Source organism: Mycteria americana, chromosome 7 (assembly GCF_035582795.1).
Source record: "Mycteria americana isolate JAX WOST 10 ecotype Jacksonville Zoo and Gardens chromosome 7, USCA_MyAme_1.0, whole genome shotgun sequence".
Classification (NCBI taxonomy): Eukaryota; Metazoa; Chordata; class Aves; order Ciconiiformes; family Ciconiidae; genus Mycteria; species Mycteria americana.
In genome coordinates this window covers 67,418,739-67,444,904 of record NC_134371.1, presented here as the reverse complement: position 1 = coordinate 67,444,904, position 26,166 = coordinate 67,418,739, and the positions used below count along the sequence as shown (strand labels likewise).

Sequence of the window (26,166 nt, the reverse complement as noted above, 5' to 3'; positions counted from 1 at the left end):
GTTGCACCACAATCTCGTGGTGAACACAAGAGAACAGGCTAATTAGAACCCAAAACCCTTCTGCTTCCTTCCATCTTAATTTGTCATTTCACATGTTATTTCAGTGGAAGTAGATGTTCTCCAAGCTGCCTGGACGCCTGGCAGTGTTTCACCCAGCCGTGCTCAGAGGGAATGCTGTGGTTTTTAGCCTTCGTAGCCTCTGGAGACAAAGATTCCTATTCATGTGTCCCAATAGACATCAGTGCCACTCGGCCTACGCTTCTAAAAAGAAAGGCCATGCTGTGGGCAGAGCTCTTGCATGCACACCCTCAGAAAAATTCTAAATACTTGTGAAAATATTTAAGGTTTTGTGCTTTATAGTGAGCTGTTACAGTGTAGGTAAACTGCTAACCTGTACTCACCACCCATAACCTTACAACTACTACTCAAGAGCACCTTGTCTCAGCTGCCATGGGTATAGTGTTGGCTGTGGTTACTTTTTCCACAACAAATAAAGCTGGAAAAACTGAATAAATACACTCAGCTCATAGACACGTCATGTACAGTATTCATAACGGACACAGTTGGAAGTTCCCAGAACAGCTGATTCACACACTCACAAGCAATGCTGCAGAGACAGCCCCAGAACGTGCTAATGTCAATGACAGTTTGGTATGTGACAGAGAAGCCTTTAAACAAGGATGGGTTTGCTTTTATATATATATATATGGAAAAATTATATATATATAGTGCTTATATATGCTTTTTTATATATATAATATACAATATACACACATAGTGTCAGAGCGGAATTAAGAAAAAGGATAGACTGACTCCTAATTAAACTATACGCCCATGAATTGCTTTATGATTTATTTTCTTACTACATGCTTTGTTATGTATATAATTATTCCATCGATTCATATTCTCTGAACTACTGGCAGTGGAGGCTGCACTGTGCAGAGGGAGAAACTGCAGAGTTTAGTTCCGTTCACATCTGCAAATTCCTATGCAGTAAGGGGTGGGTTTTGTTATGGGGTTTCTTCTTTTTTTTTTTTTTTTTTTTTTAAAAGAGCTAGTACCTGCAGTGCAGTACCTCAGCTGTTATTTCAGTAGAACCAAGATGTTTTGGCTTTTCAGTCCTGTTAGAAGCAGTTGTTGAGAGTCATGAGACTACGCTAGCGTTAAAACCAACTCATAGCTGCTGATCCACAGCGGAGGAAGAAACGTGCTCCAACCCACCACATACACAAGAACCTTCCCCTTTCCAAACGTCACAGCCTCTACTGCTGTGCCCAGCACGAACGCTGGCACATCTCTGTGGCTTTTGCGATTCTTCAGCACTCTGAAAGTAACACGTGTTGTAATACAAGAAAACCAAAAGCCTGTAGGTGAACTGAAGCTGCTACAGAATTGCTGTCGGGATGTGCTACAGAACTTGGGTCCATCTCGTGGCGGAGCACACAGATCTCCAGCCAGCGACACTGCTGGAAGGTTGAATTGTTTCCCTACAACATTAACTGAAGACCCAAGTGCTCTGCTTGGATCACAGCATCCGCAGAGCACCTCACACTGACACGCAGCCCTGTGCACCACCTGGATGAACAGCAGTGCGCTGTATGAAACAGCGACGGAGGACAGCAACTGCCTACACAACAGCTTATTGCCATCAACAACTCCGCAAGACACCTTCAGCGCCACCAGTCACAAGTTGCTCCTTACCCTGCACTACTTCACTTGCTTACGCTTTTTATGCTGGGAAACGTTAAACTTAATGCTAACAAACCAGTTTGCTGTTTTGCTAATACAGCTGGGGTATTTTAGCATTAATTCAAAATTTGGTCCTTTATTAGGTATTTTAAGTTTACAAATGGTAACAAAAGTATTACACTTCTGAAGAAAACACGCCAGATCACATTTCCAAGTGCTCTTCAAAATTCTTCTCCTTTAAAACAGTCTTTGATTACTTTGTGTTTAAATAGGCACAATGCGTTTCCCGATTTTCTTTAGGTTACATGAATTGTATTGCATCTCAAACAGGTTTACCTGCAATGCCAGACACCGTTCACTGAAAATACTTTATCCTTTCACCGTTTAGTCCTTGATTAACTGATCTTCTTCTGACTTCTACTATTCTTTGAGTCCCAGAGTATAACAACATTAAAATACACCAAAAATAATAAAAAGTGTAAGCAAGAAATAATGGACACAGATACAGGGAATAAATCCGGTAACCGCTGTGGAGGGTGCACTGCAGCGCTCATTAGAGACAGGACGCCCATCAGGGTTACAGAAAGAAGAAACTGTAAGATAAGGAATGATGTATTAGCTGATGGTGATTTAACACCTCAAACAAGTAAGCTGTTACTTTCATTACTTGGGTGCCCTGTATTCTTCAATCTATACGTAGGTGACATTGCAGAAAAAAAAAAAATTGTAGCACACCTCTACACCGAGATAGCGTGGCTTTCCCTCTTTGGGGCTTTACACTCAGTTATAAAACTAGTTTATGCACGTACTTCCGTACCATGATGAGCTGCAAGTAAGTTACAGGAATCAAAATTGCTTACCAGACTCCTGACAATCTTGGGAAATGACTTAAACCAAGAAACATATCCCTTCAGGGAAAGGGAGAACGGTTTCAGCTGCAGGTCCTCTGCTGAAGTCTTCTCAAGTATGGAAAAGGAAGCCATGCAGACTGACAGGAATGCCAGCATTGTCACAGTGTAGGCCAGCAGCAGGCCGTCTTTCAGTAGAAGAGGCAACATACTGTTAAAACAGATGTGAGTGCACATCGTGAGTTATGTTTCAAAGAATGTAAAAAGAAGAGGAAAAAGAATACATTTATTTACTAGAATTGGTGAAGAACACGGTTTTAAAATAATGTTAATAGTGCCCAACTCACCTGAAAGTTGATACAAGTAAAAACCATGTAGCCATAAAAGGGATTTCATTTATGATTAAGCAGACGGGTCTAGAACAAAAAGAGGACAGACAGATATGCAAACACTGAAGTGACAGCACTTCGTCCTCTCAGCCTTCCCCTGGACACTGCACTCCCACTCCTCTGGGAGGCAGGGCAGAGCTCTGCCCACTCCCTGCCAGCACGGGCTCAGAAAGCCCAGGAGCAGGCAGCGCCCAAAGCGCTGCATCCTCTGCTGGGGCGCCCTGCTCCTCCCCACGCCCCGCTGAACCCCAGCGTGGAAATACTCTGCCCTGCGCAGGGGTCTGTGGCAGGAGAGTCGCTCAGCGGAACCATCGGCACGCGCAGCCAGCCAGGTTAGTGCCCGCTCTGTGCAAGGCTTCGAGGAGCGCCTGTACTGCAACTTGTAGACAACTGCCTAGGGAGGTGCCAGGAGTTCTCTAACCACCAGATCAGCCTTCCTGGCAGGCATGAAGGAGAAGCGTTAAAGAGGGCTGCCTCTCCACATCTTCCTTGATCAAACATTACTTTCTGGTACGCGTAGGACATCCATGCAAAAGAGCAAAGCTGCTGACTCTCCCTGCTGCCCTCACCTCCTTTGGGGCAGGGGATAGGAAGAACATGACAAGGGGAGAGAAGGCCCCTCTACCGATGCTGTTAGTGAGGTATCAGTCGCCCAGTTCAACCTACCACCGCGCTGCAGCCTTGCTGGGCAGCTAAGTACAGGGCTGTGCTATGCTATGGCAGTGTCACCTTAACCAACCCTACAGCCAGTCTATCCCCCGACAAACCGCTGCGCCCTGTGCCACATCGTACCCCAGGAAATGCAGTCAGAACACTGGCCCGGAGAGATGAGTGAAGCAGGAGAAACCAGCATGGCTGCATTTATATACTTCCACTTAGAAGTTATTCAGAAAAGCAAATGTGTAGCGTTTTTAAAATCAGATATATTTGTAAGTGAGAAAGCAGCATGCAATAACAAGATGAGGAAAAGAAGATCAAAATATATCCACAGAAAAATAATTTACTTACACTGACACTAGAAGAATAGATTTTTCATGTACTTGAAAGGAGAACAGGAAAAATGACAATGCACAACTAACCTTAGAAAAGGAAAGCAGAGATATATTAGTGTACGTGACTGCAATGCAAAGCACTGTCTTAGTTTCTCTGCTGGCATAGACTTTACATGAACACATGAGCTAAACGACCTGATTTTTCTAATTAACTGCTAAGTTTACTCCAGTGCAATGTATAAGTACACAGAGCTGCTTCTGTAACCACCCATACATACAAAAAAATACATTGTTTGAAAGTTTACCCAGAATCACTCAAAGTACTTCATGCAAAGAGCCCTCGCTCTTGCTTAGCTTTACTGACAAGAGTATCCCCACCAAGTAAACACAATACTGACGTACACAAGCACCAGCAAAGTTCAGTGACGGTGAGAACTACCCACCTTTTTGACATACAATTTTGCTCATCATCGTGAACAGCCAATACACCAAAGTAAACAAACTGCCTTTTTTTTTCCCCCCAAATAAAAAACACATTGTAAAAGATAAACCAATTCTTAGAAAGGATAAGTGCTAGTTTTAGGCAATGTTGCGATAAAGTCTCAAACATTAATCACATAAAATTAAAAACAGAAATTATCTTGTAACTCTTGAAACCTTAGGACCAGCTCCATATAATTTTGATTTCAAGGAAAACCGATTTTTGCACGTAAGTCATGTTAATGTGCTTAAATTCAATGATATAATAGGACTAAGAAAAGGCAAACATTTGGGAAAATAGTACCATTTTCTTTTCAAACCACTAATGAGCTTACAATGTCCATCGTGGGACTTTTTTATTGAACTGTGCAGCCAACACAATTAGAAAAACTAGCACTTTGGAAGCTAAGAAAAAGAGGAGAAATTCCAACTCTATATGAGGCTTTAATGTGTACGGAATCTTCTAAAGACTCTTCAGATTAAGATAAAAATACAGCATTAAATAAAGAAAATGGAGGCTAAGGAAGAAAGCCCGGGTTTAAAAGGCAGGTCAGAGCCCCTGGACGTGCGATAGCAATACACTTTTTAACCAATCTCTCCAGCAGAAACAGAACGGCATTTAACGGTACACGCACTTCTGCTTACGTTGCAGCAGCTCTAAGTAGAACTGTTGGTTGCCCACCAGTGCTCAGTGGTGGATATAAAATAAGGAGCAATTAAAAATACACACTTACCAAAGCAAATTTAAATCCTCGGAGAGAAGGCTGGACAGTTAGTTTTATACAAGTAGGAAGCAGGCTCAGGAATGTTACAGCAAAACTAAAGGATTTTGTAAGAAAAACAGTTTTAATACATGAGTAACTACATCCACAATATCTTATCATCACTTTTGAAAACTATGTAAGTTAGGAATTCAATTGCAATTTTCAGAAGTACAAAATCACTCAGGGAGGCTCAATCACAAGAGAAGAGCACTGACTGGTCTTCACTGACATACGTGCTTTTGAAAAAGGAATAAAGCATTTCCATTAACCTTTCAGACTCTGTAGACCTAGACTTGAATTCTTCACTTAGTCAAAAAACAGAACTGTGAGCTCTGACTTCTAAGAGCACTAAAAGAGGTAATTCTTTGAGGAAGAAAACATGCAAATTTTAACTTGGTTTTAACCAACCAAAGTAGCTTAAATCACTATATAAACAAGCAGGAAATGTTTCCATCATAAATATTCCTAACAGTACTTGGGGAAACCCTTATCATTTGGCAGAAAAGTACAGGATAAGAAAGAAAACACTTTTTCAAGATTTTAAATACCACTTCTCATAATTCTTTGACAAAAATTACTCATTGTGCAAAAAATAATGCAAATAAAAAAACTACCTAAAGCACTTCAGTTATGTCTTACCTGAGTTTTAGCTGAGTTTGAGGTGACACGATATTCTTTATCTTTATAAGGACACTTAGACTGCACCAAATATTGGCTACTTTATCCTGGAAGGAAAAAAAAAAAGGTAATTAGTGATAATTACATTCATTTAAACTTATGTTTGCAACAACAACGGGGCTTGGGAGGTGGGGGATTGTTGGGTTTTTACCATGGTACAAAAAGACACTTGCAGATCTACATCATGTTCTTAGATGTACTTTAAATTACTCTGATCTTCAAAAATGGAAAGTTTCAAGACTCAATTAAAACATGTTCTAAAGTAACTGAGAAATAGTTCTTCAGCACAAAAGACTACTTCCTAACTCATGAGATCACCCATTTTGTGAAGATAAGGCTCTGAAACTCTCTGTCCCTGATAAAACACTGGCATATACAAATCTTTTTTCGAACGTGAAGACATTCTGTATACTGTCACATTTCATTACATACCTGAATGTATTTAGCTGTGCTTACTGCTTGCTAGCACTGACAGAGTTAACCTCTAATAAATCAAGAAGTCTAAAGACATTAGCAGTTGTGCTAGGATCACTTTCAAAATTAAATTTGTAACTACAGCTATCATGCTCGTGAAACTCATCCTAAACAGCTGCTTGAATCACAGCTGTGTAGACATAACAGCGAGAAAGCTACTAGCACCAACAACTGAGCCATCTTCCTCATATGCTCACTAGCAATACAGAATATGCACTTCAAATCTTCGGAGGATTACAAGGGAACAGAGGGTTTGGCAGCACCAGCAAACACACAGGACGCCTACTTAATAGCCAATACGATTTTACAACCATCAGCATTTGTTACTGCTTCTGTAAATGGGAACCAAGTCAAAGAACCTGTTACACGCACCCCAGTATAAATTTACTGCGCATTGCTTACGTGGACAATTTCTCATTTTATCTAGATTAGCATCCAGCAAGTCACTCCCCTGATCAACTCAGAAAATATTTGGGCTAATATTAGACCAAAATCCTTAAGCTCTTTTGGCCTCATTGGTTATTGTCATTTACAGATTTCATTTTTAAACTTTGTACTGGATAAAAAGTGTGGTGGCCAAAACTATTTATTTCTAAGTCCCTGATAACTCCCAAGGAACAGGGGTGGGGCGAGGGGCCTTTTGTGGGGGTTATGTTTGGGGGTGGGCTGGTATGGTTTTTAGGTTTTGTTGTAGTTTGGGGTTTTTTGTTGCTGTTTTTTAGTAAAGTAGCAGAGAATACACTGAGAACACTTCCATACCACAGCCTAAATAAAATGCTGCCTTTGGCACATCAGCATTAACTTTTCAAGAAACAAGTGCCAGTCATGATATTACTTATATCTAAAGGAGATCACAAGAAAATGTAAGAGGAATTAAACTATGTAAGGATTTGCTTAAATCCCTGTGACATCAAAACCTGGAAACTCAAAGCTTCATTTTATTGGTTAAACTTGAAGTTGAGAATTTGCTTTTAAAAGCATAGTATTAAGACTCATGCTCTAATTAAGCAAAACAACAACCACCCCCTGTTACTTGGGAAATGAGTACCCTTTCTTTTATCAGCCAGACTCCTGTGGCGTTACTGTTAGGTAAATGAGTAATTGCTTTGCTGGATGAAGGCTGTGGTACTCAGCACCTCACAGCATGCAAATGTCGATAGCCTGAGGAAAAGTAAAAGCAGAACTGGCCTAAAACTTTTGGAAAATATTGTGGAAACTTGCACTGAAAATACAAGGTGGGTCAAAAGGGAAGTTCTAGGCTGCACCCAAAACACTATTTTTTAAATTTTTTTTTTAATAATTAATCTTGTTGAAAAAAAGCTGAGCAGAACCAAAGACAGAGACTGAAGCTGTTAACTTTTAAGGTTACATCTTCTGACACTGTCAATTACCATGGAATCTATTTCAATGGAAAAATGTATGGATTGAAGTATGGGTTTGATGATGGGATAAGTGTTGTCTACTGGTATAATATCCTGGAAGATGCCAGCTGAGCTGGGGTTAAATACTGGATTAAATAACTGGCAAGAAATGACTGCTGAAGAAGCCATCTCAAATTACTAGTTCTGTGGTGTGTCTCCCACATGAAATCCCTAAAGGTCACGATGAAGGTTTCTCAAGGGATCTAAGAATACAGAACATTTACAGTGGGGTGGGGGAGAAGAAAACATGCATGCCTCAAACAAGCCTCGGTCAATGGGAAAGAGTCTTCTGAGTACTTGCGTGATTTGTTCCATGTCAGTGCAGAACGGGAGCCAGCAGACAGCAAAGCAAACCAACACTGTCCCTCCTATTTTAGTTAACAATACTAATCTGCAATCAAGAGAAAAGCTTACATCAGAAAAGAGAAATCCAGCTACTGGTAACAAAAGTCAGTTCTTAGTTTATAGCATAAACCTTTTAAAAAAAAAGAGATACAGAACTGAAGGTGACAAATCTAAACGAAAAGAGCTACCGGTACCACAGAAAGTTTGTCGTCCCCAGATTAGGGAGAACAACTCCATGAGAACCACAGAGCTACTGCTGTCAATCTAATCTGGTAGCCCACCGCAGCCCACATTTAATTTAGCGTCCAGAATGAAGAGTGCAAAGAAAGGACACCTTAACAGATTTTGCTATCTGTTCAGGGGAAATACTTAATGTAGATCTCAACAAGAAATGTTTATTTTGCATGAGAGGAATACATTACAACAAGGTAAGTACCTTCCACTAGAAATTAATTCAGAAATGACCACATGCAAATAAAGAGAATCTCATTCTCAATGCCAGGCTGCCTGGGCATATTCTTGAGAAAGATAAAATGGTCTGAAGTCACTTACCCCTTTCCTTTCAGTCCCTTCTTGAAGCACTTTCCAAGTAAATAGCAAAAAAAGGGCAGAGAATGGTAGAGTTCCATTTGCTTATAATTTAAGGCCAAGCAAAATGCCACTGACCCCAAAAGGTCCCAGTCATAAGACAAATAAAGCACACCCCACAAGGCAAAGCCAAGGCTCACTGAGTTGTATATGGTTTTTTATGTCAAGGACAAGATACACATCTTACTACTGGAAGTCAGTAACGAATGCCCTGAGGGATAAGCGTAAAATAGTATGCAAAGTAAGATTTTCAAAGTTAATTTTAAAAACACATTGCCAGTTGTGACTACGTTGCCCACGGACAGAAATAATTTTACTTCTATTTAAAGTGTAATTTTTGTATTTCCAAGGCTTGATTCAAAGCTTGCACAGGCAAAAATGAGGACAAATAGTGTGTGTTAATTATACATGTAACATACTCGGGCAACCAAGCTTTTAGTGACAGTGACACTACTTGGTAAGATGCATCAGGGTAAATATTTTTTTCTTAGTATTTACATGATTAAGGATAAAGCTTTCAAGAGTCTCTTCTCCCAGCTCCCAAAGATATGTGCAGGATATTCAAATACGTCAGTATTTAAATTATATATTACTTAGTTCAAGGACTCCTGAGGTTTTTGTGATTATATTATACTCGCAATGCACCCTCATCCATGATCAGTTCCCTTAGCTGCTAACACTGTACAAACAATGAGTAACAGTTACTAAAAGCAACATTACTTCCTTATGACTTTGAGAACAGGTTCCCAAGCTCAGTAGGTTGAAGAGATTAAGCTACACTTGCTATTAAATTGCAACAAAAGATTAGCTTGGTCTTTTACTGTTGTTTTTACACAATGAGAGAAACCAAGTAAGAGATACTCATACTGTCAGAAAATTCACAATGTTTTGTTTTCTCTTTGTCAATATAAATAACTGTGATAACACATTCAGATTGTCTACATTGTTTTCAGCCCACTCAAATTTCCCATTCAAAATCACCATGTATATTTGAAATCTTATCAACAACTTGTTATACCAACAGGCTGTGATCGTGCAGAGATGTGCAGCAGCAGTTAAGGTTAAGTAAATCTATTGACTTCTCGGGAGCTGGTCACAGATAGCGGAGTTATTCACGGAAGAGTCACGGGGCTGGAAGAGACCACAGGAGACTATGCAGAACATCTGTCTGCTTCACCAGGGTCATTCCTGACATGAGGTTTGCTGAACCGTTTCAGAAGATCTTGACGCTGCAGATTCTGCAACATCCACAGACAATCTATTCCAGCATTTCACAGAATCACAGAATCGTATAGGTTGGAAAAGACCTTTAAGACCATCGAGTCCAACCGTAAACCTAACACATTTCACTGTAACTCTGGTTCAAAAGATTTTGCTGTGTATTCAAAAAAAAAAAAATATTCCCTGTGGTAACTTCAGGCCATTACTTCTTCTTGCCCTACCCAACATAAGACACACAGAACAGATTATTGCTTTCCTCTCCGTACATCTTTTACATATTAGAAAATTGTAACCCTGTGCCTTCTTCTGACCACCAGCTTCTCCCACCTAAGACAAACTGCATTCATTCCCATCCCCATTCTGGTAAGTGATGTCTCCAGATGATCGACATCTTTAAAGAGTCAGGCCAAAACCAGAATTTCAGAATTCCTGAACCGTAAATCAAATATCCAATAGCATTATGAATTTTTTTCCTTCAAAATCTGTTTTCTAAGATCTTCCAAGTTCACCATGCACCCTCTTGGAAGAAAAACACAAAAAGTTGATTTAGTAGTAGATGCTGAGATTCAGTATCTCCTTGGAATATTTAAATATCTACATTTATTACAACTCCAGGATTGTGTCCCTCTGGCTCAACAGCACTGAGCAGCACAGCCTGGAGTAGTCAACTAACAGCATTTGCTTGTTGATGTGCAGAACAAGTATAAAAACAGAAATCTTATTAAAAAAGACCCACCTATGAAGGTGTCTGCCACTAATACTGACTAGTTAGCTCTAACGGCCTAACTCATATTAGATGCCTAGCTTTTAAAAGGCTAGGCATTAGGTGAATGAATCCAGCCTCAAGTAATCGTAAAGGCAAGACAGAATGGCACATTTTATAGACCTGACCATTAGACACAACTACACTTGACACACTCCTCCGCCATCTCAAGAAGATCTAAGGTGACTCTCTTTCCAAACACAAATCACAGGAGCACAAGCCATCATTCTTTTCACTGTCGTAGCACCATTGACGTTTTCTGCAATAAAGCGACTGACAGAAATACGAGCTTGAGGCATGGAAAGAACGCTATTCATGTTTGGATTGATTTGTCCCAATATCAATGATTTATCTCCAATATATTTCAGACTTACAGTTTTCTATACTGAGGGGCAGAAGCCCCTTGGATGACTTCATATACAAAGGTAACCCTCTTCCCAGCTAAAGATAAGTACTAAAGAACAGTGTTACTTCGTAAATGGAAATTCATTTCACTGCAGAGCAAGGATACTGGAAGTGTCCATGGTCAATAAGAATGAGGCCTGGATAAAGCAGTATACAGAGAGCACTGGAAACCTGGAAAGAAGGATCAAAAAAAAAGAGAGGGGAAATAATTACTTCTAAGTTAGACATTAGACAGAGGAACTTATACTACTTCTCTAGTACAAAAATTTGCCCCTCCATAGTACATCCTATATGTAGGAATCTTCTTCTCTACAAGTAATCTTCTGTCAGTAATATTTTGAGGAATCAAAAAGGATAAAGATTTTCCATAAATAAGAAACTATTGAACGGAGACCAGCCTGCCCTTTGCCAACCAGCTCAAAGATCACCCACGCCCATCTTAAACATTGGAACCACTCCAAAAATCAGAAGACTTATTATTCCAAAACGTATTGGTTCTACCATAGGAGTGTGCAAGACAAAGCAGTTCCTAGATTCCCCCATGTCGCAGCACAAATCTTGTTTTTACTACCCAAGTAATGAATTCAGAAAGAAATATAATTCAGGAGTTCATGGCTACTAAACTTCAGAGCATCTTGTTATTGTTATTGAAAGCACTAAAATAGTTGCTGTAAGATAAGTTAATGGCTTTCTTTTTTCTTTTTAACTGAAAAGCCTTCAATACGAGATATACTGGTTGTCATCAGTTTTACATCAACTGAAGCCATCGGCGTGTTCTAGATTTTAATTAGCTCTCATATTGTTACATTTCTATCCTGTTTTAACAGTATGTTTTCTTTATTTTCTAATTTACACACACAGCAGATACTTGCCTTCTTTTTAGTAGACGTTTCTTTCAAGGAAAAACAATATAAAATAACTGCAGGAATATAAACCAGCAAGTCAGCAACAAACACTGAAAAATAAAGATTAACTTTACATTAGAATCCTCTCACATAACTCATCTTAATGCTCTTCAAGTTGTGTATTTTCATCTGGATTGTGAATCTTTTGACTCTGCTCCTTAATGTTCCACATCTTGATTGTATTTGGTGTAAAAAAAACTCAGATGATAACAACTACAGAGTGTTGGAGTGAGACTGGTTGACTACCTTTTGAATATGGGGTTTGCATCTGTATCCTCACTGAAAACTTCACTTTAGTCATTCAATTCAACTGAAGTTCAAAAGTCTATAGTGACTGTAGTTTCAGCTGAATATGCTTTTCTATGGTCTTACATTGTGTTACAGTATGTTTCATTGTTTTAAAGATAGCTCAAGGCTTGGCAGTTACACCAAAGCTGATTTTTTTTCAATTGTTTTGGGAAAGTCAAGGGAAAAATATAGGCAAATGAACATTAAAATATCAGAAAGTTCTTCATTAGAATAAACTGGGTAGTTCCACTTCAAAGGACAAAAAGAAATAGGTCTACAGAATTTGATCTTGTTAATGTTTCTAACGCTATCATTTCTGATGTCCAAAAGCTGCTGCTTCCATGTGTTCAGCTGTTTTAGCTTCTGGCACAGCCTCAGTCAATAAGGGAGCACACTCTAGTTCCTCACATGCCGAAATGAGAGAAGGCATTCTTAATTCTCAAAAAGAAATCAACTACGACTAGATCCAGTCAAGTTGTTTGATGGAACAGATAGTCTGGAGGCACAATTAAGAAGCTCTAGATTATAACAATCTCCAATGTATCTGTGTGAATAACTAGTGATGTGAATAAATAGACTGAAATTAGTTATTTGGCTTTGATCATCTGCCTACAGCAAATATACGTAAGAGTGTCGACAAGAAAACAGACCCAGCACGTTCACCTGCCTAGAATGTCAGCTCCTGCTCATGCTTAAACCACCACGTGAATGCTTCTTGAGCCTTGTCTTAAGAGCCTGAGAAAAATCTCAGATTATTTCTATAAACCAGTTTCAGAAAATGTGCAATTATTCCAAGAGGGAAAGTATGCTTTGCCTCTTTTGAGTCACGGGCTTTGGAAGAAAATGTTTAAAGGTATCAGTCATTCAGTGATGAATTGTTTTGCAGGCTTAAGCCACAATTAAACAAATATTCCCAAGGTGTTAGCAAAAGAAATACACTGACACTTAAAATAAAGGTGTAATACCAACAGCTGACATTGACCATTCTGAATTATTTTAATGCATTCTTCTAATGGCTATTGTTAAAAAGTGTTTATCAGTTCTCCTAGATCCATCAGTGGTTTGTCAAGTGAGTTGATTTCAAAATTAATAAAGACCATTTCAAGGGTAATTAAGTTCTAGTGACTTTTATTTTTTTTCAATTCAATCAATTACTAGAGACCAGACTGAGAGGTTTGTGAAGTACAGAAAAGCTATTGATGAGCAACAAATTCTGCTGTTGCAATCAGAAAGCATTTTGTGGAACTCATGTTACGCAAAGCAAAAGACAGATTTAAAATGACAGAAAATAGTAACAGGATAATATGGCATCTGCCATTACTTAGAGAACAAGAGCTCACTGGTCACATTGTTTGCTGTCCTACTGATACAGCTACTGCACTAAGTTCTCTGCAAATTCCTTTCTGCACTTGTTTTATCCTTTTCCTCAAAGAGGCAGTTCAAAATAATCAAATGGTCGGAAGAGTGACTGCAAGAAAATGAAATTTAGGATAAAAGTGGTAAAACACATTTTTACTTTTTTGTTAACAGAAGTTTCTCTCTAGAAAGTGGTTTCTTTCACATTTGAAAGAAAAGTGACATCTTCAAAAATATCAAATATCTCTCCCTTTCAGATAAAGCATACAGCTCATAATAAAGATCCGAGACCTCAAGAGGCTGTTCAGTCAGTGAATGCCAGTCTACATGCAAAATAATTTTACAATAAAAACCAAGCTAAGATGAAAATGAAAAGCGTATTTATCAGAACAGAAGGGAAAACAACAATACTATCTTCAAAACTGAAAAATGGGTCTATGCTACAACAAAAAAGTAGCTTTGTTTTAGAGTTTTTACTGAATCAATTGGGTTGAAAACTTGTTTGTATATTTTATATTTATCGGCTTCACAAATGATGGCAGAAGAGAAAAGAATACAGGGGTTTGGTTCATAAATGGACATGCAAAGCCACTCAAGTCAAAGAACTGAGAACAAACTGGTGAAGACAGAGGAGCTGCATGATATTAAACATGCTAAATTAGTAAGCGAGACAAATCTGCACGATCATCCTAAGGAAGTACAGTTTTCCTACCTGTTGTACGCATAAATAACTTGTGTGGCTGACTCTCATACCCCCGAGATGTGTGCAGAGCAATCCAATCAGGATTTATTAACTTTGCACTGTAAAACAAAGTACAGACACATCAAACTGTAGACAGTTCTCATTTCCCTTTACACTCCTTTCAGCAATAAAGATGACATGCACAGGAGCATATTCCAAGAATTAAGATGAATGAGAAGAAATATTTCAAAGAGCAATAGTGATCAATGAAAGATTTTCCTCACCACTAGATCAGTTTACACTATAGACTTTAGCTGCTATTTCACAATTAAAAAAAAAACAACTTTGAAAACAGTAAAAATGGAATACAATATTTATTAGGACAAGATAACCACCTTCAGTCTAGTTCCACTGACTTTTAAAAAAACAATTGTAAATACCTTTCATACTTAAGTATTAAATATAAACCATTTACAGTTCACATAGATGCCCCACATAACTGTGCCTGTGCACTTTAACCTACATTCTTATTCCATAAGTCTCATTCCAACAGCAGTAAAGCCCTTGTGGAAAAAGTATTCCAATAACAGAATTCTATTTACATGATATCCAGTCATCAAATGTCACTCAGGCTCTCAATACAAGAGAGGTTTCCCATGCAATGCACCCAATTCCTACAGCACTTTTCTCTGTGCATCACTGATCCAACAGTGGCTTAGATGGAAAGCTAAAAATCTAAGTCACATCTAAATCTGCTAAAATTTAAAGACCTGGCAAAAAGAAGAATGTAACCCTTCAGTCCCTCTTGCAATAATTACAAGACAGAAAAATAGCAGTATTAGTTTTAAGCAATAGGGATACACATAAAATCTGTTTCCCAAGCTTTAAAGTAGCAAACAATACTTTCCATTTCATCAGCTGCCCAGATTGGTAGTTTTTACCTACTAGTTTCTCTCCTCAGGAGAGAAAGAAAAAAAAAGGGGGGGGGGGGAGAGATGAATTTGGTGGTTTGTATTCTCCACAAAAGTATGTATTTAAAATAACAAACTTACATGTAAGCACACACAAAACTGTGATAGGCAGTAAGAGGTGGATAATCAAGGCCCCAGTACAGTAGGTTGTTATCACTTGTATTGAAGTACCTAAAAAAAAAAAAATTTCAAGAAGGATCTACATTTCCAGCTTTGTTTCAGCCCAAGGAAAAGTCTGAATATTAAACCAAATATTTTTATCAACGTATTCAAAATCCAATAGAGAAGTTAGCAACTTCTATATCTGCTTTATTTTATTTCACACAAAAAAAATCTCAAGCAACAAAACAAAAGCAAAAGTGATTCAGAGTACACTCACTTGTGTTTGCAAAACAGATTTTAAAAAGCTGCTAGAGCTTACTTACCTGGAGAGGGAGAATCCTTGATGTGAACAATCTGACAAAAATCCAGAGACTAAGACAAAGCCTGCACAAAAATAGTTGTGCACATCTACTGTAGCTCTAAATTTGTTTATGTGGTAGGCTTTGCAGGTCCTCCCCTCCATCTACAAACCAAACCTACATTTTTCATGCAGGTCAATTATTCCAGAAGACAGCAGTCAATTTGCCAAAAAGGAAATAAAACCAATGCAGTTAAAAGGAAATTTCAAAAGAAATGGAATTCACTAGTGATTTTTCCTGATATTAATCCTAGATTCCTTTTTTTTCTGGACCTGGACAGCACGTTTAATATGTGACAATGATTTCTGAATAGTTAAACTTTATCCACTACTCTTTTAGACTGTAATGTAGCAAAGTTGTGAACTGCTTCTACTCAACAGACCTTAATATGAAAATTCTGAAAAACCATCAGTTGAAGTTATACTGCTGGAAAGCAACTGAACAGAGGTGGAAAAGGGTGGCATAAAGATATTACACAGACAAACAAAAAGCAGCATAGGTCTGGAAGAAAACTATGCCGCAGCAGGTGCATCTAGGCAATTCTGTCAGCACGAACGTAGGAGTCAGGGGGCTAAAAAGTTCCTCAGAAGGCAACATCAAGTTATGAGAGTAACACCCCTGAATAATCAACACAAGGTCATGAACCTCAATCAGATATGTCAGCCACAACCACTCTACCTAGTCGTACCTCAAAACTCAGGCAGACCACGTGACAGAAAGGAAAAGGATTTTCCCATTTGTAATTACATTGTGTCAGTATTTCTACGGAAGGCTGGCAGCAGTTAAAATTAAGTCACCTCTTCCAAAGGAGAAACAGAAGGTTTAATCCAAGGGAAACAGAAGTTACAAAAATAAGGCATCAGACCCTTTATATCTTACAGTGAAACAGACTGACTAGTCTAACTGCCAAAGGGCAAGCTCTTGGCTTTTCCAGTTTCTCTCTTCAAATGCAGCTGATTTTTTACATTTATTATAGTAATGATATTTCTTGAATTCCTTATGAGCTGCCTGAAGTATCTTATGAACTGATGATAAATCATATTTCTTTGAGTTGCATCTCTGCTTCTTATCCTACGATTCAAGATTGCTCAGGCCAAGGCAGTTCAGATTCTTCATGCAGATTGTAATAGTCTGCAACTCAATAGTGAACTTTCCAGTTTTGTATTTCTTTTTTTAATTTTACCTTCCATAAACTCATAGTTTCAACAGAAAAAACAATCCCTATACCCAGTCATACTTAGCAAAAAAGCCTTCACAGTTTTAATTAGCAGTATAATAAGACAGGATGTTCTTAAAGGAGCCTTTAATACATAATGTCAAGACTCTAAAGAATATAAAAAAGAAACATTTAAATTCTGGCCTCTGGCTCAGAGAAATCTCACACAAGGAAATTACATGCAAACCATACTGTAGTTCACTGCAGCATTTTTTTTTTTAATAAATCTTGGTTTGGATCAAAGCAAATAAGCATGAAACATGCAGCTACATTACCTATACGTGTCTGTTTAACAGAAAACATGACAATGAAGTCTGTGAAAAGATCAAGAGATCTCATAGGACTATGTCCTCACCAGAGAGCTACTCTCTGTATTTACCTAGACAAATTTACAGAACACATGCTTGCTGCATAGACAGCTTTTCTAAATACTTAACAAATAACAGCACTAGAAGCTATTCGAATGGCAACTTCAAATTTGAACACCGTTTTTACATACCGGAGTGTAACGTCTTTTCACACTGCATATTTCTATAATACAGGAGGGGAAAGACAGCTTCATATTCTAGAACGTAATCCCTTGCAAGTCAGCCGAGATGTTCTTTTCCAAACACCCAAGACTGAATATGACTTCCCTGTATTAGAGATTCAATTCCCAAAGCAGACCCAATCCAAAAAAACTTCTGTTATAAATAAAACGAAGAGCAAATACAAAAAGACTGAGATGCCCAACTGGCAGCCCATCGGCTAAACCCAGCCTGCAATACAGTTTCATCTGGCCCCTGGGAATGCCTAGAAATAATGACCACTATAACTCTTAATTTTAAGTACATATAGTTCCGCATAGCGGAGTGGATCAAAGCTGCCAACGCTATTATTATGTCAGCTCTCCGTTATCCCAACTCTGGCACAATGAGGGGTTTGGATATCCCAGAAAAACGATAGAAGAGAAATGATAATATAGATACAACGGGATGATCTGAAGTCACAACACAGAGTCATCTGCAGAGTTCCACAGTGCCATACTTTCAGAACTGACCCCACATGTATTTACAGAAATACAATTGAATTAATATTCTATTCTGTCATATTGGTCTGTTCGCCAACAGACAGCTGAGGAAAAAATTACACCAGACAAACAGAATGTCACTGTCCCTGTTGGAAGATGACCTGGAGTTCCAATGCATTCCAATTTGTGTTGTAGCATATATATGGATTAAATAATTTTTACCGTTCCATGCAAGCTCTAAGGAATATTAGGAATAATGTAAAAATAAATTAAACGTTTGGAATAATTTTCCTACTGTTTTAAGTGATCTGTACAAATTAAGTTCATTATCCTTACATCTAGATTCCAGGCACCCACATTTTAAAATCTATATTAAGAACATGGGTGTGAACAATGAACTCACAGGTATAAAAAAACAACCCGTGCCTCCAGCACAAGAATTCAAGTCTCTGCATTTACTGGCATGCCCTGCCTTTTAGCCTGGGGGAGACAAGCAGAGTTCATTTTGGTTTTGTCAGTCCTGATAATCATGAAAGTTATAGTGCATTAGAGAACTGGAAGTCAGGAAGCTGAACTTATTTTTTTTCTAAACCAGGAGAACAAGCTTCTCTATGATCTCTTATAGAAGCCTGCTAAAAAATTGCTTCTTGATCTTTCCAGTCAATTCAAAAGCCGGAGCATCGCAACAGAGAAACCTACCAGTCAGAATATTTTGTTATACAAGCTTGTAGCTAGTAAGTCAAAGTTCCAAATTTTAGCTTTTTTGTTTCTGTGAAGAAAATGGTACCTCAGTCTAAGAACAGGGTGGCATTGTATTACTACAAAAGGGTTTTTAGAATAGCTCAGAGAACAGTAGAAGATGTTGCAGAGATCTTAAACTTTAAGGTATATTAAAGTAAGATATGAACCAAAGTTTCATTACATTTACCCCTCTGTAACCTGAACTACAATAGCACTACGTACCACTGCCTGACAGGTAAATTGTAAGTAATTTCTTGCCAGTGTCTCTGAGCTTCATAGTCTCCGTACATAGGTGGTTTTCCTGCACCTAAAAAGAGATGACAGAATATTTAGGAATTTATTCAGTTTATGCAGATTGCTTTTCCTCCAGACACGTATTTGCATATTAATATATTACTGATTTTATTCTCCATTCCTCTATGATATTGGAGAACAAAATAGAGACCTCATCTGTTATGCAGTCTAACAGGGAGGGGGGGAAAAAAAAAAGTTATACATTCTTCTGGCTTTCTAGATATTTCTGCGATAAGCATTTATCAAGATATTCCACTGTGAAGAACTGCTTCCTCATCTGACAAAAAAAATCATTTCCAAGTGTAGATGAAAAATGTGGCACTTTCTCTGAAATAAGAAACCGTACATAATGGACATCTTACACCGATTTTGTATGAACTACTACACTTTCTTAGTATATAGTAATTGACAATGTTCTCACTTGCATTTCAGCCGTGTCGTGGTACCTTGCTATTAAAAGTAACAACCAGCCTTATTTTTAAGTTTACTTAGAACTAGGACCTGCTGCAAGTCCCCCAGTTCCTCTCCCTTTCCTCTCTTGCCTGCCTTGCAACACTAGCAACAATACTGCATCTGTCCCTTTCCCTGTGATTCTTAATAAAGAGTTAAGATGAGCCATCTACTAAATCAGGCCATTCAGTAGACAGAATAGGTTTAGAAGAATTTTTTCTTATAATCTACAAAGCTTTCTAAATAATAACTGCTCCATTTTGGCTTAACGGAATTCTCTCTCACACATTTTTCAACTGAGTGATTGTTATGTAGCAGTTCTGCAAAGTGAATTATGTTAAAGGACGCTTTTCACACATGCATACATGAGTCTCAGGAAACTAAGATTTTTTTTGTTCCCCAGAAAAAAGCTTTATCAATGCAAATACTTCAGATGTCTACTCATAAACAATTCCCTCAATGTAAGCCTAGCTCTGATAATGGCAGTATGTTAAGCATCTTTATCACAGAGTTTATTTACTTCTATTAACCTGTGCTTATTGAGAACAGAAACGGGACTGATAGTACTTCCAGTAAGATATTGACACTAGCCAGACAGAGATTTAAGAGTTTCTTTAAAATATAGGAAAGCCATCTATATTTTTTTCACATGATCTATGTTTGTGGGAGTCACACAAGCTCAGATATGTACTATTTATTCCTCGGTAGTGGAGAGAACAGATTATCTCTGCTAATTTATTCCTGGGTAGTAGAGAGAGTAGATTATCTCCGCTATATGACACATTCAACTAAAAGTTTCCCAGATAAGTGAGGTCACTGGAGAATAGGAGTTTTATCAGTGTCCATTCTGTAGCTATAAATCTAGTGGAACAATGAACCTGTCATAGGATTACTGAAATACAAAAATAGGTGTTATCCAAATTTTAGAGTGTGTCTATATGTGTGTTTATGTGTATACACACGCATATATAAACACAGACATCTTATTTCAGCTTCTCCCCCTCTCAAAAAAAAAAAAGGAAAATAAATGAATTGGCTTCAGAATGATCAAAAGGGATCTTAATCCAAAGGTTCAATTACTAAAAGCCAAACACAGAGACTGATCATACATCAGTTAGTTCAAGAATGCATATTTAGCTTCCATCTACAGCAAGCATCAAGTGTACAGCCAAACAGAATTCAGAATTAATAAAAATGGAGTATTTTATTTTAAGAGAGTCACAAATACTTTAGAGTCTTATTCAGTTTTATTGTCACCCGGAAACAGACCTTTTAAGGGTCTGAAGCTGCCTTTCAGCACAGGTATTCAGCTTCTACTCATTTAGCAGGAGTTTGGCAATGCATTAAAAAAATTATGCATTAATCTATGAAGCCAAATTTTTCTTCAATAATTCTCCAAGACCAACTAGTCTAAAGCCATCGTAAATGGCAACCTTTCAAAACTAGGTATTAGTTATCTGCTTTCTCACCATCATCGCCTTAATTCCAGAGGCAGGTCCAAAAGCATGCTAGATGGCAAGCAACAGAATGGAAGAGATACCGCAAATCAATGCCGTACCGTAAATGAGGGCAGAATTAACCTCCTTGCTTCTGGCCATCAGGCCACGCGTGGTTTCAGAGTATACCGAATCAGCATTTCTACCAGAGTCTGCTTCAGAGAACGACGACTACTTCTAATCCTTTGCTCAATTTTATCGCACTGAGCAGCAGTGAAAGCAAAACAACAGGACCACATCAGTTTAAACATTACCCTGGCCCAATTTTTTTTTTCTTGCTCCTGTCATTAAAGGTTTATTACATCTGAAGGAAGTAAAAGAAAAAAATTTCTGGTGTACTTATGCATTTGACAGCTCTGTCTAACGTTCAGGTTTGTCTTTTTTTTTTTTTTTCAGCCAGCCAGCACTCAAAGTTACACACATGCTTTAATAATTTTCTGGACTGGCTCAGACTCAGCTTTTTCTATTCCAAAAGAAGTTATGTGATCATTCTGTATGAAACAAGATTAAAAAAATTGTTACTTTAGTTCAGGCATTATCTTAAGACTCTCTTTCAGAATCTTTATCGGTTTGAAATTAAATCAACTTCAAAAAAAATCTAGTTAGCAATGTAATTATAAATACTTGCAGTGCAACAGAAATTTAGTATTGTGTGGCAAAAGACAGGGTATTTGTTTTTCTGCATAGAGATATGTGGAAGAGAACCTCAGTTACCTACAGAGCAGATCTCTCATAACAGGCATTTTCAGAAAGCAAACCCAAAATAAAACAACTGTGCAAGAAGGTATGCATGCAACTTATCTTCAAGCAAGTTCCTTCAAGTAAATGAAGCCCAGGAGTTACCAGTTTAAAATCACCAGAATACTACTGAACAGCTCCAACTACTCAGGGGACGAGGCTCCCAATTTTCTTAACAGAAAACCAGAGTTGAATTTGACTGAGCTTGTATTCTTTTAGCTGATGGGGATTGAAAGTAACGGTTCATTTAAAAAAAAAAAAATAAATAAATTTGCAGAGAGCAAGCTTTGTGCAAGCTTATCCTAAGTGTAGGAACGGCACTGAGAGGTTTGGAAAAAAAATTTGCGAGCTCTTTGCAAGCATTATGAGATGGGGAGGAGAAAAACTCATCTATTAAAAGAATATAGCTCTAGTTCACACTGTAAACAATCTTCAGTAAGTATAGCTACGAGGCAGAGCGTAATCGCTCGCTCCACGTCACCTTTACACCATCTTCATTATCACCAGTACAGTTTTATCTAAATATAAATTCAGGCTATATCTGTTCTAGAACTTAAAGGACAAGATTACACAAATGTACAATTGGACTGCAGTAATATTCTGCAGCTACTGAAACAACAAAGGCACAGGGGTGAACAGACAGCTGTTCTTTGGCTTCTCCTAACGCATTACTGACCCTCACACCCGCACCCCCACCCCACCCCCAAAAAAAGTTGTGGTGGGGTTTTTTTTCAGCATTTTGTTCCAAGCGGCTGTGATGTTAATCATTGCACACTTCAGAAAAATAAGAACAACATATTACACGAACCTTAGGGAAATAGAGAGGCACTAAAATACGACAATACTTGACATAACACATTGTTTCCTATTTATGACTTCACATGCAAGTTTATTTTAATTTATCACAAGCTCCATAATTCACCTTCATATGGTTGTTTTACAGACTGTGAACACGTATTACCTGAGTAAGAACCAAGCGATACAGTCCAGCGTACAGTAAGTGCTAGTAAAACAGTAATTGTCATTAAGCTCCACTTCTCCATAGCTGGTCTTTGTAACAAGCCAAAAGGTACCTGAAAAAAACACCATAAATATTGCTACAATACTGTCCATGGTTTTGTTCCTTAGGCATTTAATGACACTACTGATAGTCCCGGTTTTCTCCCCACCCAGAAGCATTCTGTTCCTATCTCGCATCTGGAAGCACGCTGCAATCAGGAAGGCAATTTCAGTACTGGAGAATTTCTAACCATGAAGCCAAACGCCGCCCAGAAGCAATTTCTCCCACTTCTGAGCTAAAAGCTGAAAAGGCATCTGACAAAATGCATAAAAACAACACCAAGAAGCAGGGTAAAAGATTTCAAACCACTTAAGAGAATTCGGATACCAGATCAACACTACACTGTACATACACACTTAAGCATCACCTAATAAGCTCCACACAATTTGTTATGCAAACATGTAGCACGTTTTACCTATAAGTGACAGGAGAAGATTCTACAAGAGTAGAAAAGATTGTAGTGGTAGTTAAAATACTCATGCCAACCACATATGTTAAGTAGCTCACAAGCTAATATCTGCCACTGAACAAGAAAAACTTTTTCGAAGAAGTCTATAAAAATTCCTAGATTAATAACTCACTAGAAAAAAAAAAATATTGTTAACAAGCATACAGTTTTAAAAAGCAAGTAAACGTCCCAGTATTAAGTTAATGCCACTTATTTGCTCAACTAAGAACACCACAGCCAAATTATGCAAAATGCAGATCTGATATAGGCTTCTCTGTTGGTTTAAACATATTTAAAAAATTATTTAAGAGTTAGCTATGTACTGGCAGGTCTTACGCTGGACCAGGTATTGTTTGTTCTCCTGCAGCCATTGTAAAAGCACAGGGCCCGTCATAAACTCTGTGTCAGGTGTCCTAACTAATTCCACAGGAATACAGTCATAAGCCAGTACATAATCAAAAAATTAAATGCATAGTGCCGCCCTAGGAATGCAAACATCTGGCATTAATGATGAAAAATCCCTGATCTGAATCTCACTTCAGTCTCCCCGATATTCAAAACAGGGCTTGAAATTCTACCTCTCCCCTCCCAAGCATAAGCACACTATCCATCAGCTACCTCTCCCCAGAGGACAGGCCAGATGAAACCTACCAGGCTCAAGAGATCTTCTCCATTCTTCTACCCAAAAAGGCAGGAGGACTGATCTCCCACCAAGCTCACTTGACCATACCAAGGATCCGGTAACAATAAGAAACACTGCTAGGTCTGTCAAATTAAAGGCCACATTCATCGAACTGAGAAATCAAGAAACAGGAAAGTAATGATGTTGCCCTATGCAAAAAAAACGCTAACTATAGAATATGCAAACTTTGACCCAGAGGATCAAAAATATTTTAGTCTGAGTTAGAAAAAAAACTGAAGAAGAAACTAATCCTCTAGTCCTGACCATGAGAGACAGCAGTAAATCCAAAGACTGTACTTCTGCCAAATCAGCAGCAGTAGCACCATTCCCTCCACAGTCAGCAATAGATACGTTACAGAAGAGTGGATAAGCCTGGGCACCACTGCCAAAGACTTTCCTTGCAGAAGAGGCATCATCCAATTTAAGCAAGTTTAATATACTTTAAAAAAAAAAGGCCAAAAAAAAAGGAACAAAAAAATCCCACACAGCAGCAGTACTGAACTGCTGTTTTAGTAAGAGACAAGCAACATCTAAGACACATTTAGGTTATTCTGCTCAAACTAAATCCATATTTATTTACTATTCACAGAGAAGTATGGCCCAACACTACCACCAAGGGAAAAAAAAAAGTTACTTTAACAATATAAATCTATGACAGCAGTAGATCACCATCTATAGGTAGAAACGTGAACACTGATATTTGCACGCTTTCAATGCTATACCTGTGCCTAAAGCACAGGATAGGCACATTTATCTAAATAAAAGATACTGAGGTCGACTCTGTAGATCATTCTACCCTAAGTGAACTCTCCTGCTTCCTAAACTTGGGTCCAATAAGACTGGTCCTATATGACTTCCAAAATCAAGTGTCACAAGCCTGGCCTTTGCCTTCTATAAAATACTCACATCTGCCCTTCCCTTCTATCTCCAGTCAGAACAATTATTAATTAATTATACCTTCCTAATTCCTACATAATTCTTACATAATGCCAGCCTCACCTACAGACAGACTTCCCCATCTCTGTTCCTCTCATTTACTTCTGCCATTCCCTACGTTTGGAGTAGCTGACATTTTCTGAGGTACTGAGTTTCTTCTTTCTCTCCCTCAAAAGTGGTTCTTAAAATATTCTTTCCTACTTCTTTCTCATCTTACATAATTATTCCATAGCTCCTGAAAAAAAAGCCATGCTTTTATTAGATTCCAAAGCATGGATCTCTAATTTTTGCTATTCCATGGGTAACAATGTTAAACAAATAAGACTTTTCAGGAGATGATAAAGCTGGTTTGGTCAGTCTCAAACTTTTTACCTTCTGCCTCTGGATGAGCCATGCTAGAGCGTCTCTCAAGCGAGATGCTGCCTATAAGCATCAGGTGAGAATCACAGCTCCAAAAACCCACTATCCTTCCACGCTGCCTGCTGTGAAGATTCAGATAAATAGCACCGATACAAACCACCCACTCCTTGCCAAAGGGAAACTTACAGAACTCAGTCATGGATGCACCACCCTCAACAGAACTCGTTGTTTTAAGAGATGTCAGCACGCAGCTCAGCAGCACCCTTTCCTTCCTCAAAAATGCAAACACTAAATTCAGAATGTCACTTGCTGAAGTAACACCCGTTCCATAAGCCTCCTGCTTCCTTACTCCTTGTCAGAAGACGTATTTATTTCTCAAATTTCCTCATTCACTCACCCTCTCTTCCCAGCCGCCTCACAGAGAGACACGAGGCTGAGCTGTTGCAGAGGGACTGCCGCTCGGGCCTCCCCGCTACCCCAGCCGAGCCGCCCTCACCCGCCAGCGGGCACCGCCCCGCTCCGGGCGACCCCCTCCCCTCAGCCCCCAACCGCCGCCCGCACCCCGGGGAAGCGACGGAGGGGAGGCGCGGTACACCCGCCCCGCGCACTAACACCGGCTTCCCGCCCCGGCCCCCCGGGGCAGGACAGCGGGAGCGAGGCGGCCCGCCGAGCCCTGAGGGAGCGGGCAGCGCCCCCGCCCCGGCCTTTCCCGCCGCTCTGGCGCGAGCCCGCGGCTCCTTACTGGACACAACCGCCGCGCACGCGCTTCCGCGCTCCAAGCGGCTTCCGGCCTCCGCCGGCGGGCGCGCGCGCCCGTAAGGCGGCGCAGGCGGGGCAGCGCGCATGCGTAGGGGGTGTCTGCGCCTGCGCAGCTCCGCCCGCCGCGGGGCGGTGGCAGCCGTGGGGGCCCGGGTGCTGACCGGGGACCGGCCAGCCGGGGGGGCACGGCCTGAGGGGGATAGGAGCGGGCCGCGGACCCGTGGTCCGCCTCGGAGGTGGCGGGAGGCAGGTGCCGG

At 39.2% G+C, this 26,166-nt stretch overlaps 1 protein-coding gene across 1 annotated transcript; it reads right to left on the bottom strand.

Annotated features, from left to right (window-relative positions):
* Positions 1-1,314: 1,314 nt before the first annotated feature.
* On the bottom strand, positions 1,315-25,633 carry ALG6 (ALG6 alpha-1,3-glucosyltransferase). The gene is made up of 15 exons (XM_075508904.1): positions 25,337-25,633; positions 22,626-22,737; positions 18,909-18,993; positions 15,341-15,430; positions 14,319-14,407; positions 11,930-12,012; positions 11,164-11,228; positions 8,633-8,818; positions 7,991-8,126; positions 5,802-5,887; positions 5,133-5,217; positions 3,935-4,005; positions 2,885-2,953; positions 2,550-2,748; positions 1,315-2,282 (listed from the first exon to the last, which is right to left on the bottom strand). The coding sequence occupies exons 2-15, from the start codon at positions 22,705-22,707 to the stop codon at positions 2,085-2,087; spliced, it is 1,524 nt and encodes a 507-aa protein (XP_075365019.1). The 5' UTR covers positions 22,708-22,737; positions 25,337-25,633; the 3' UTR covers positions 1,315-2,084.
* Positions 25,634-26,166: the final 533 nt, after the last annotated feature.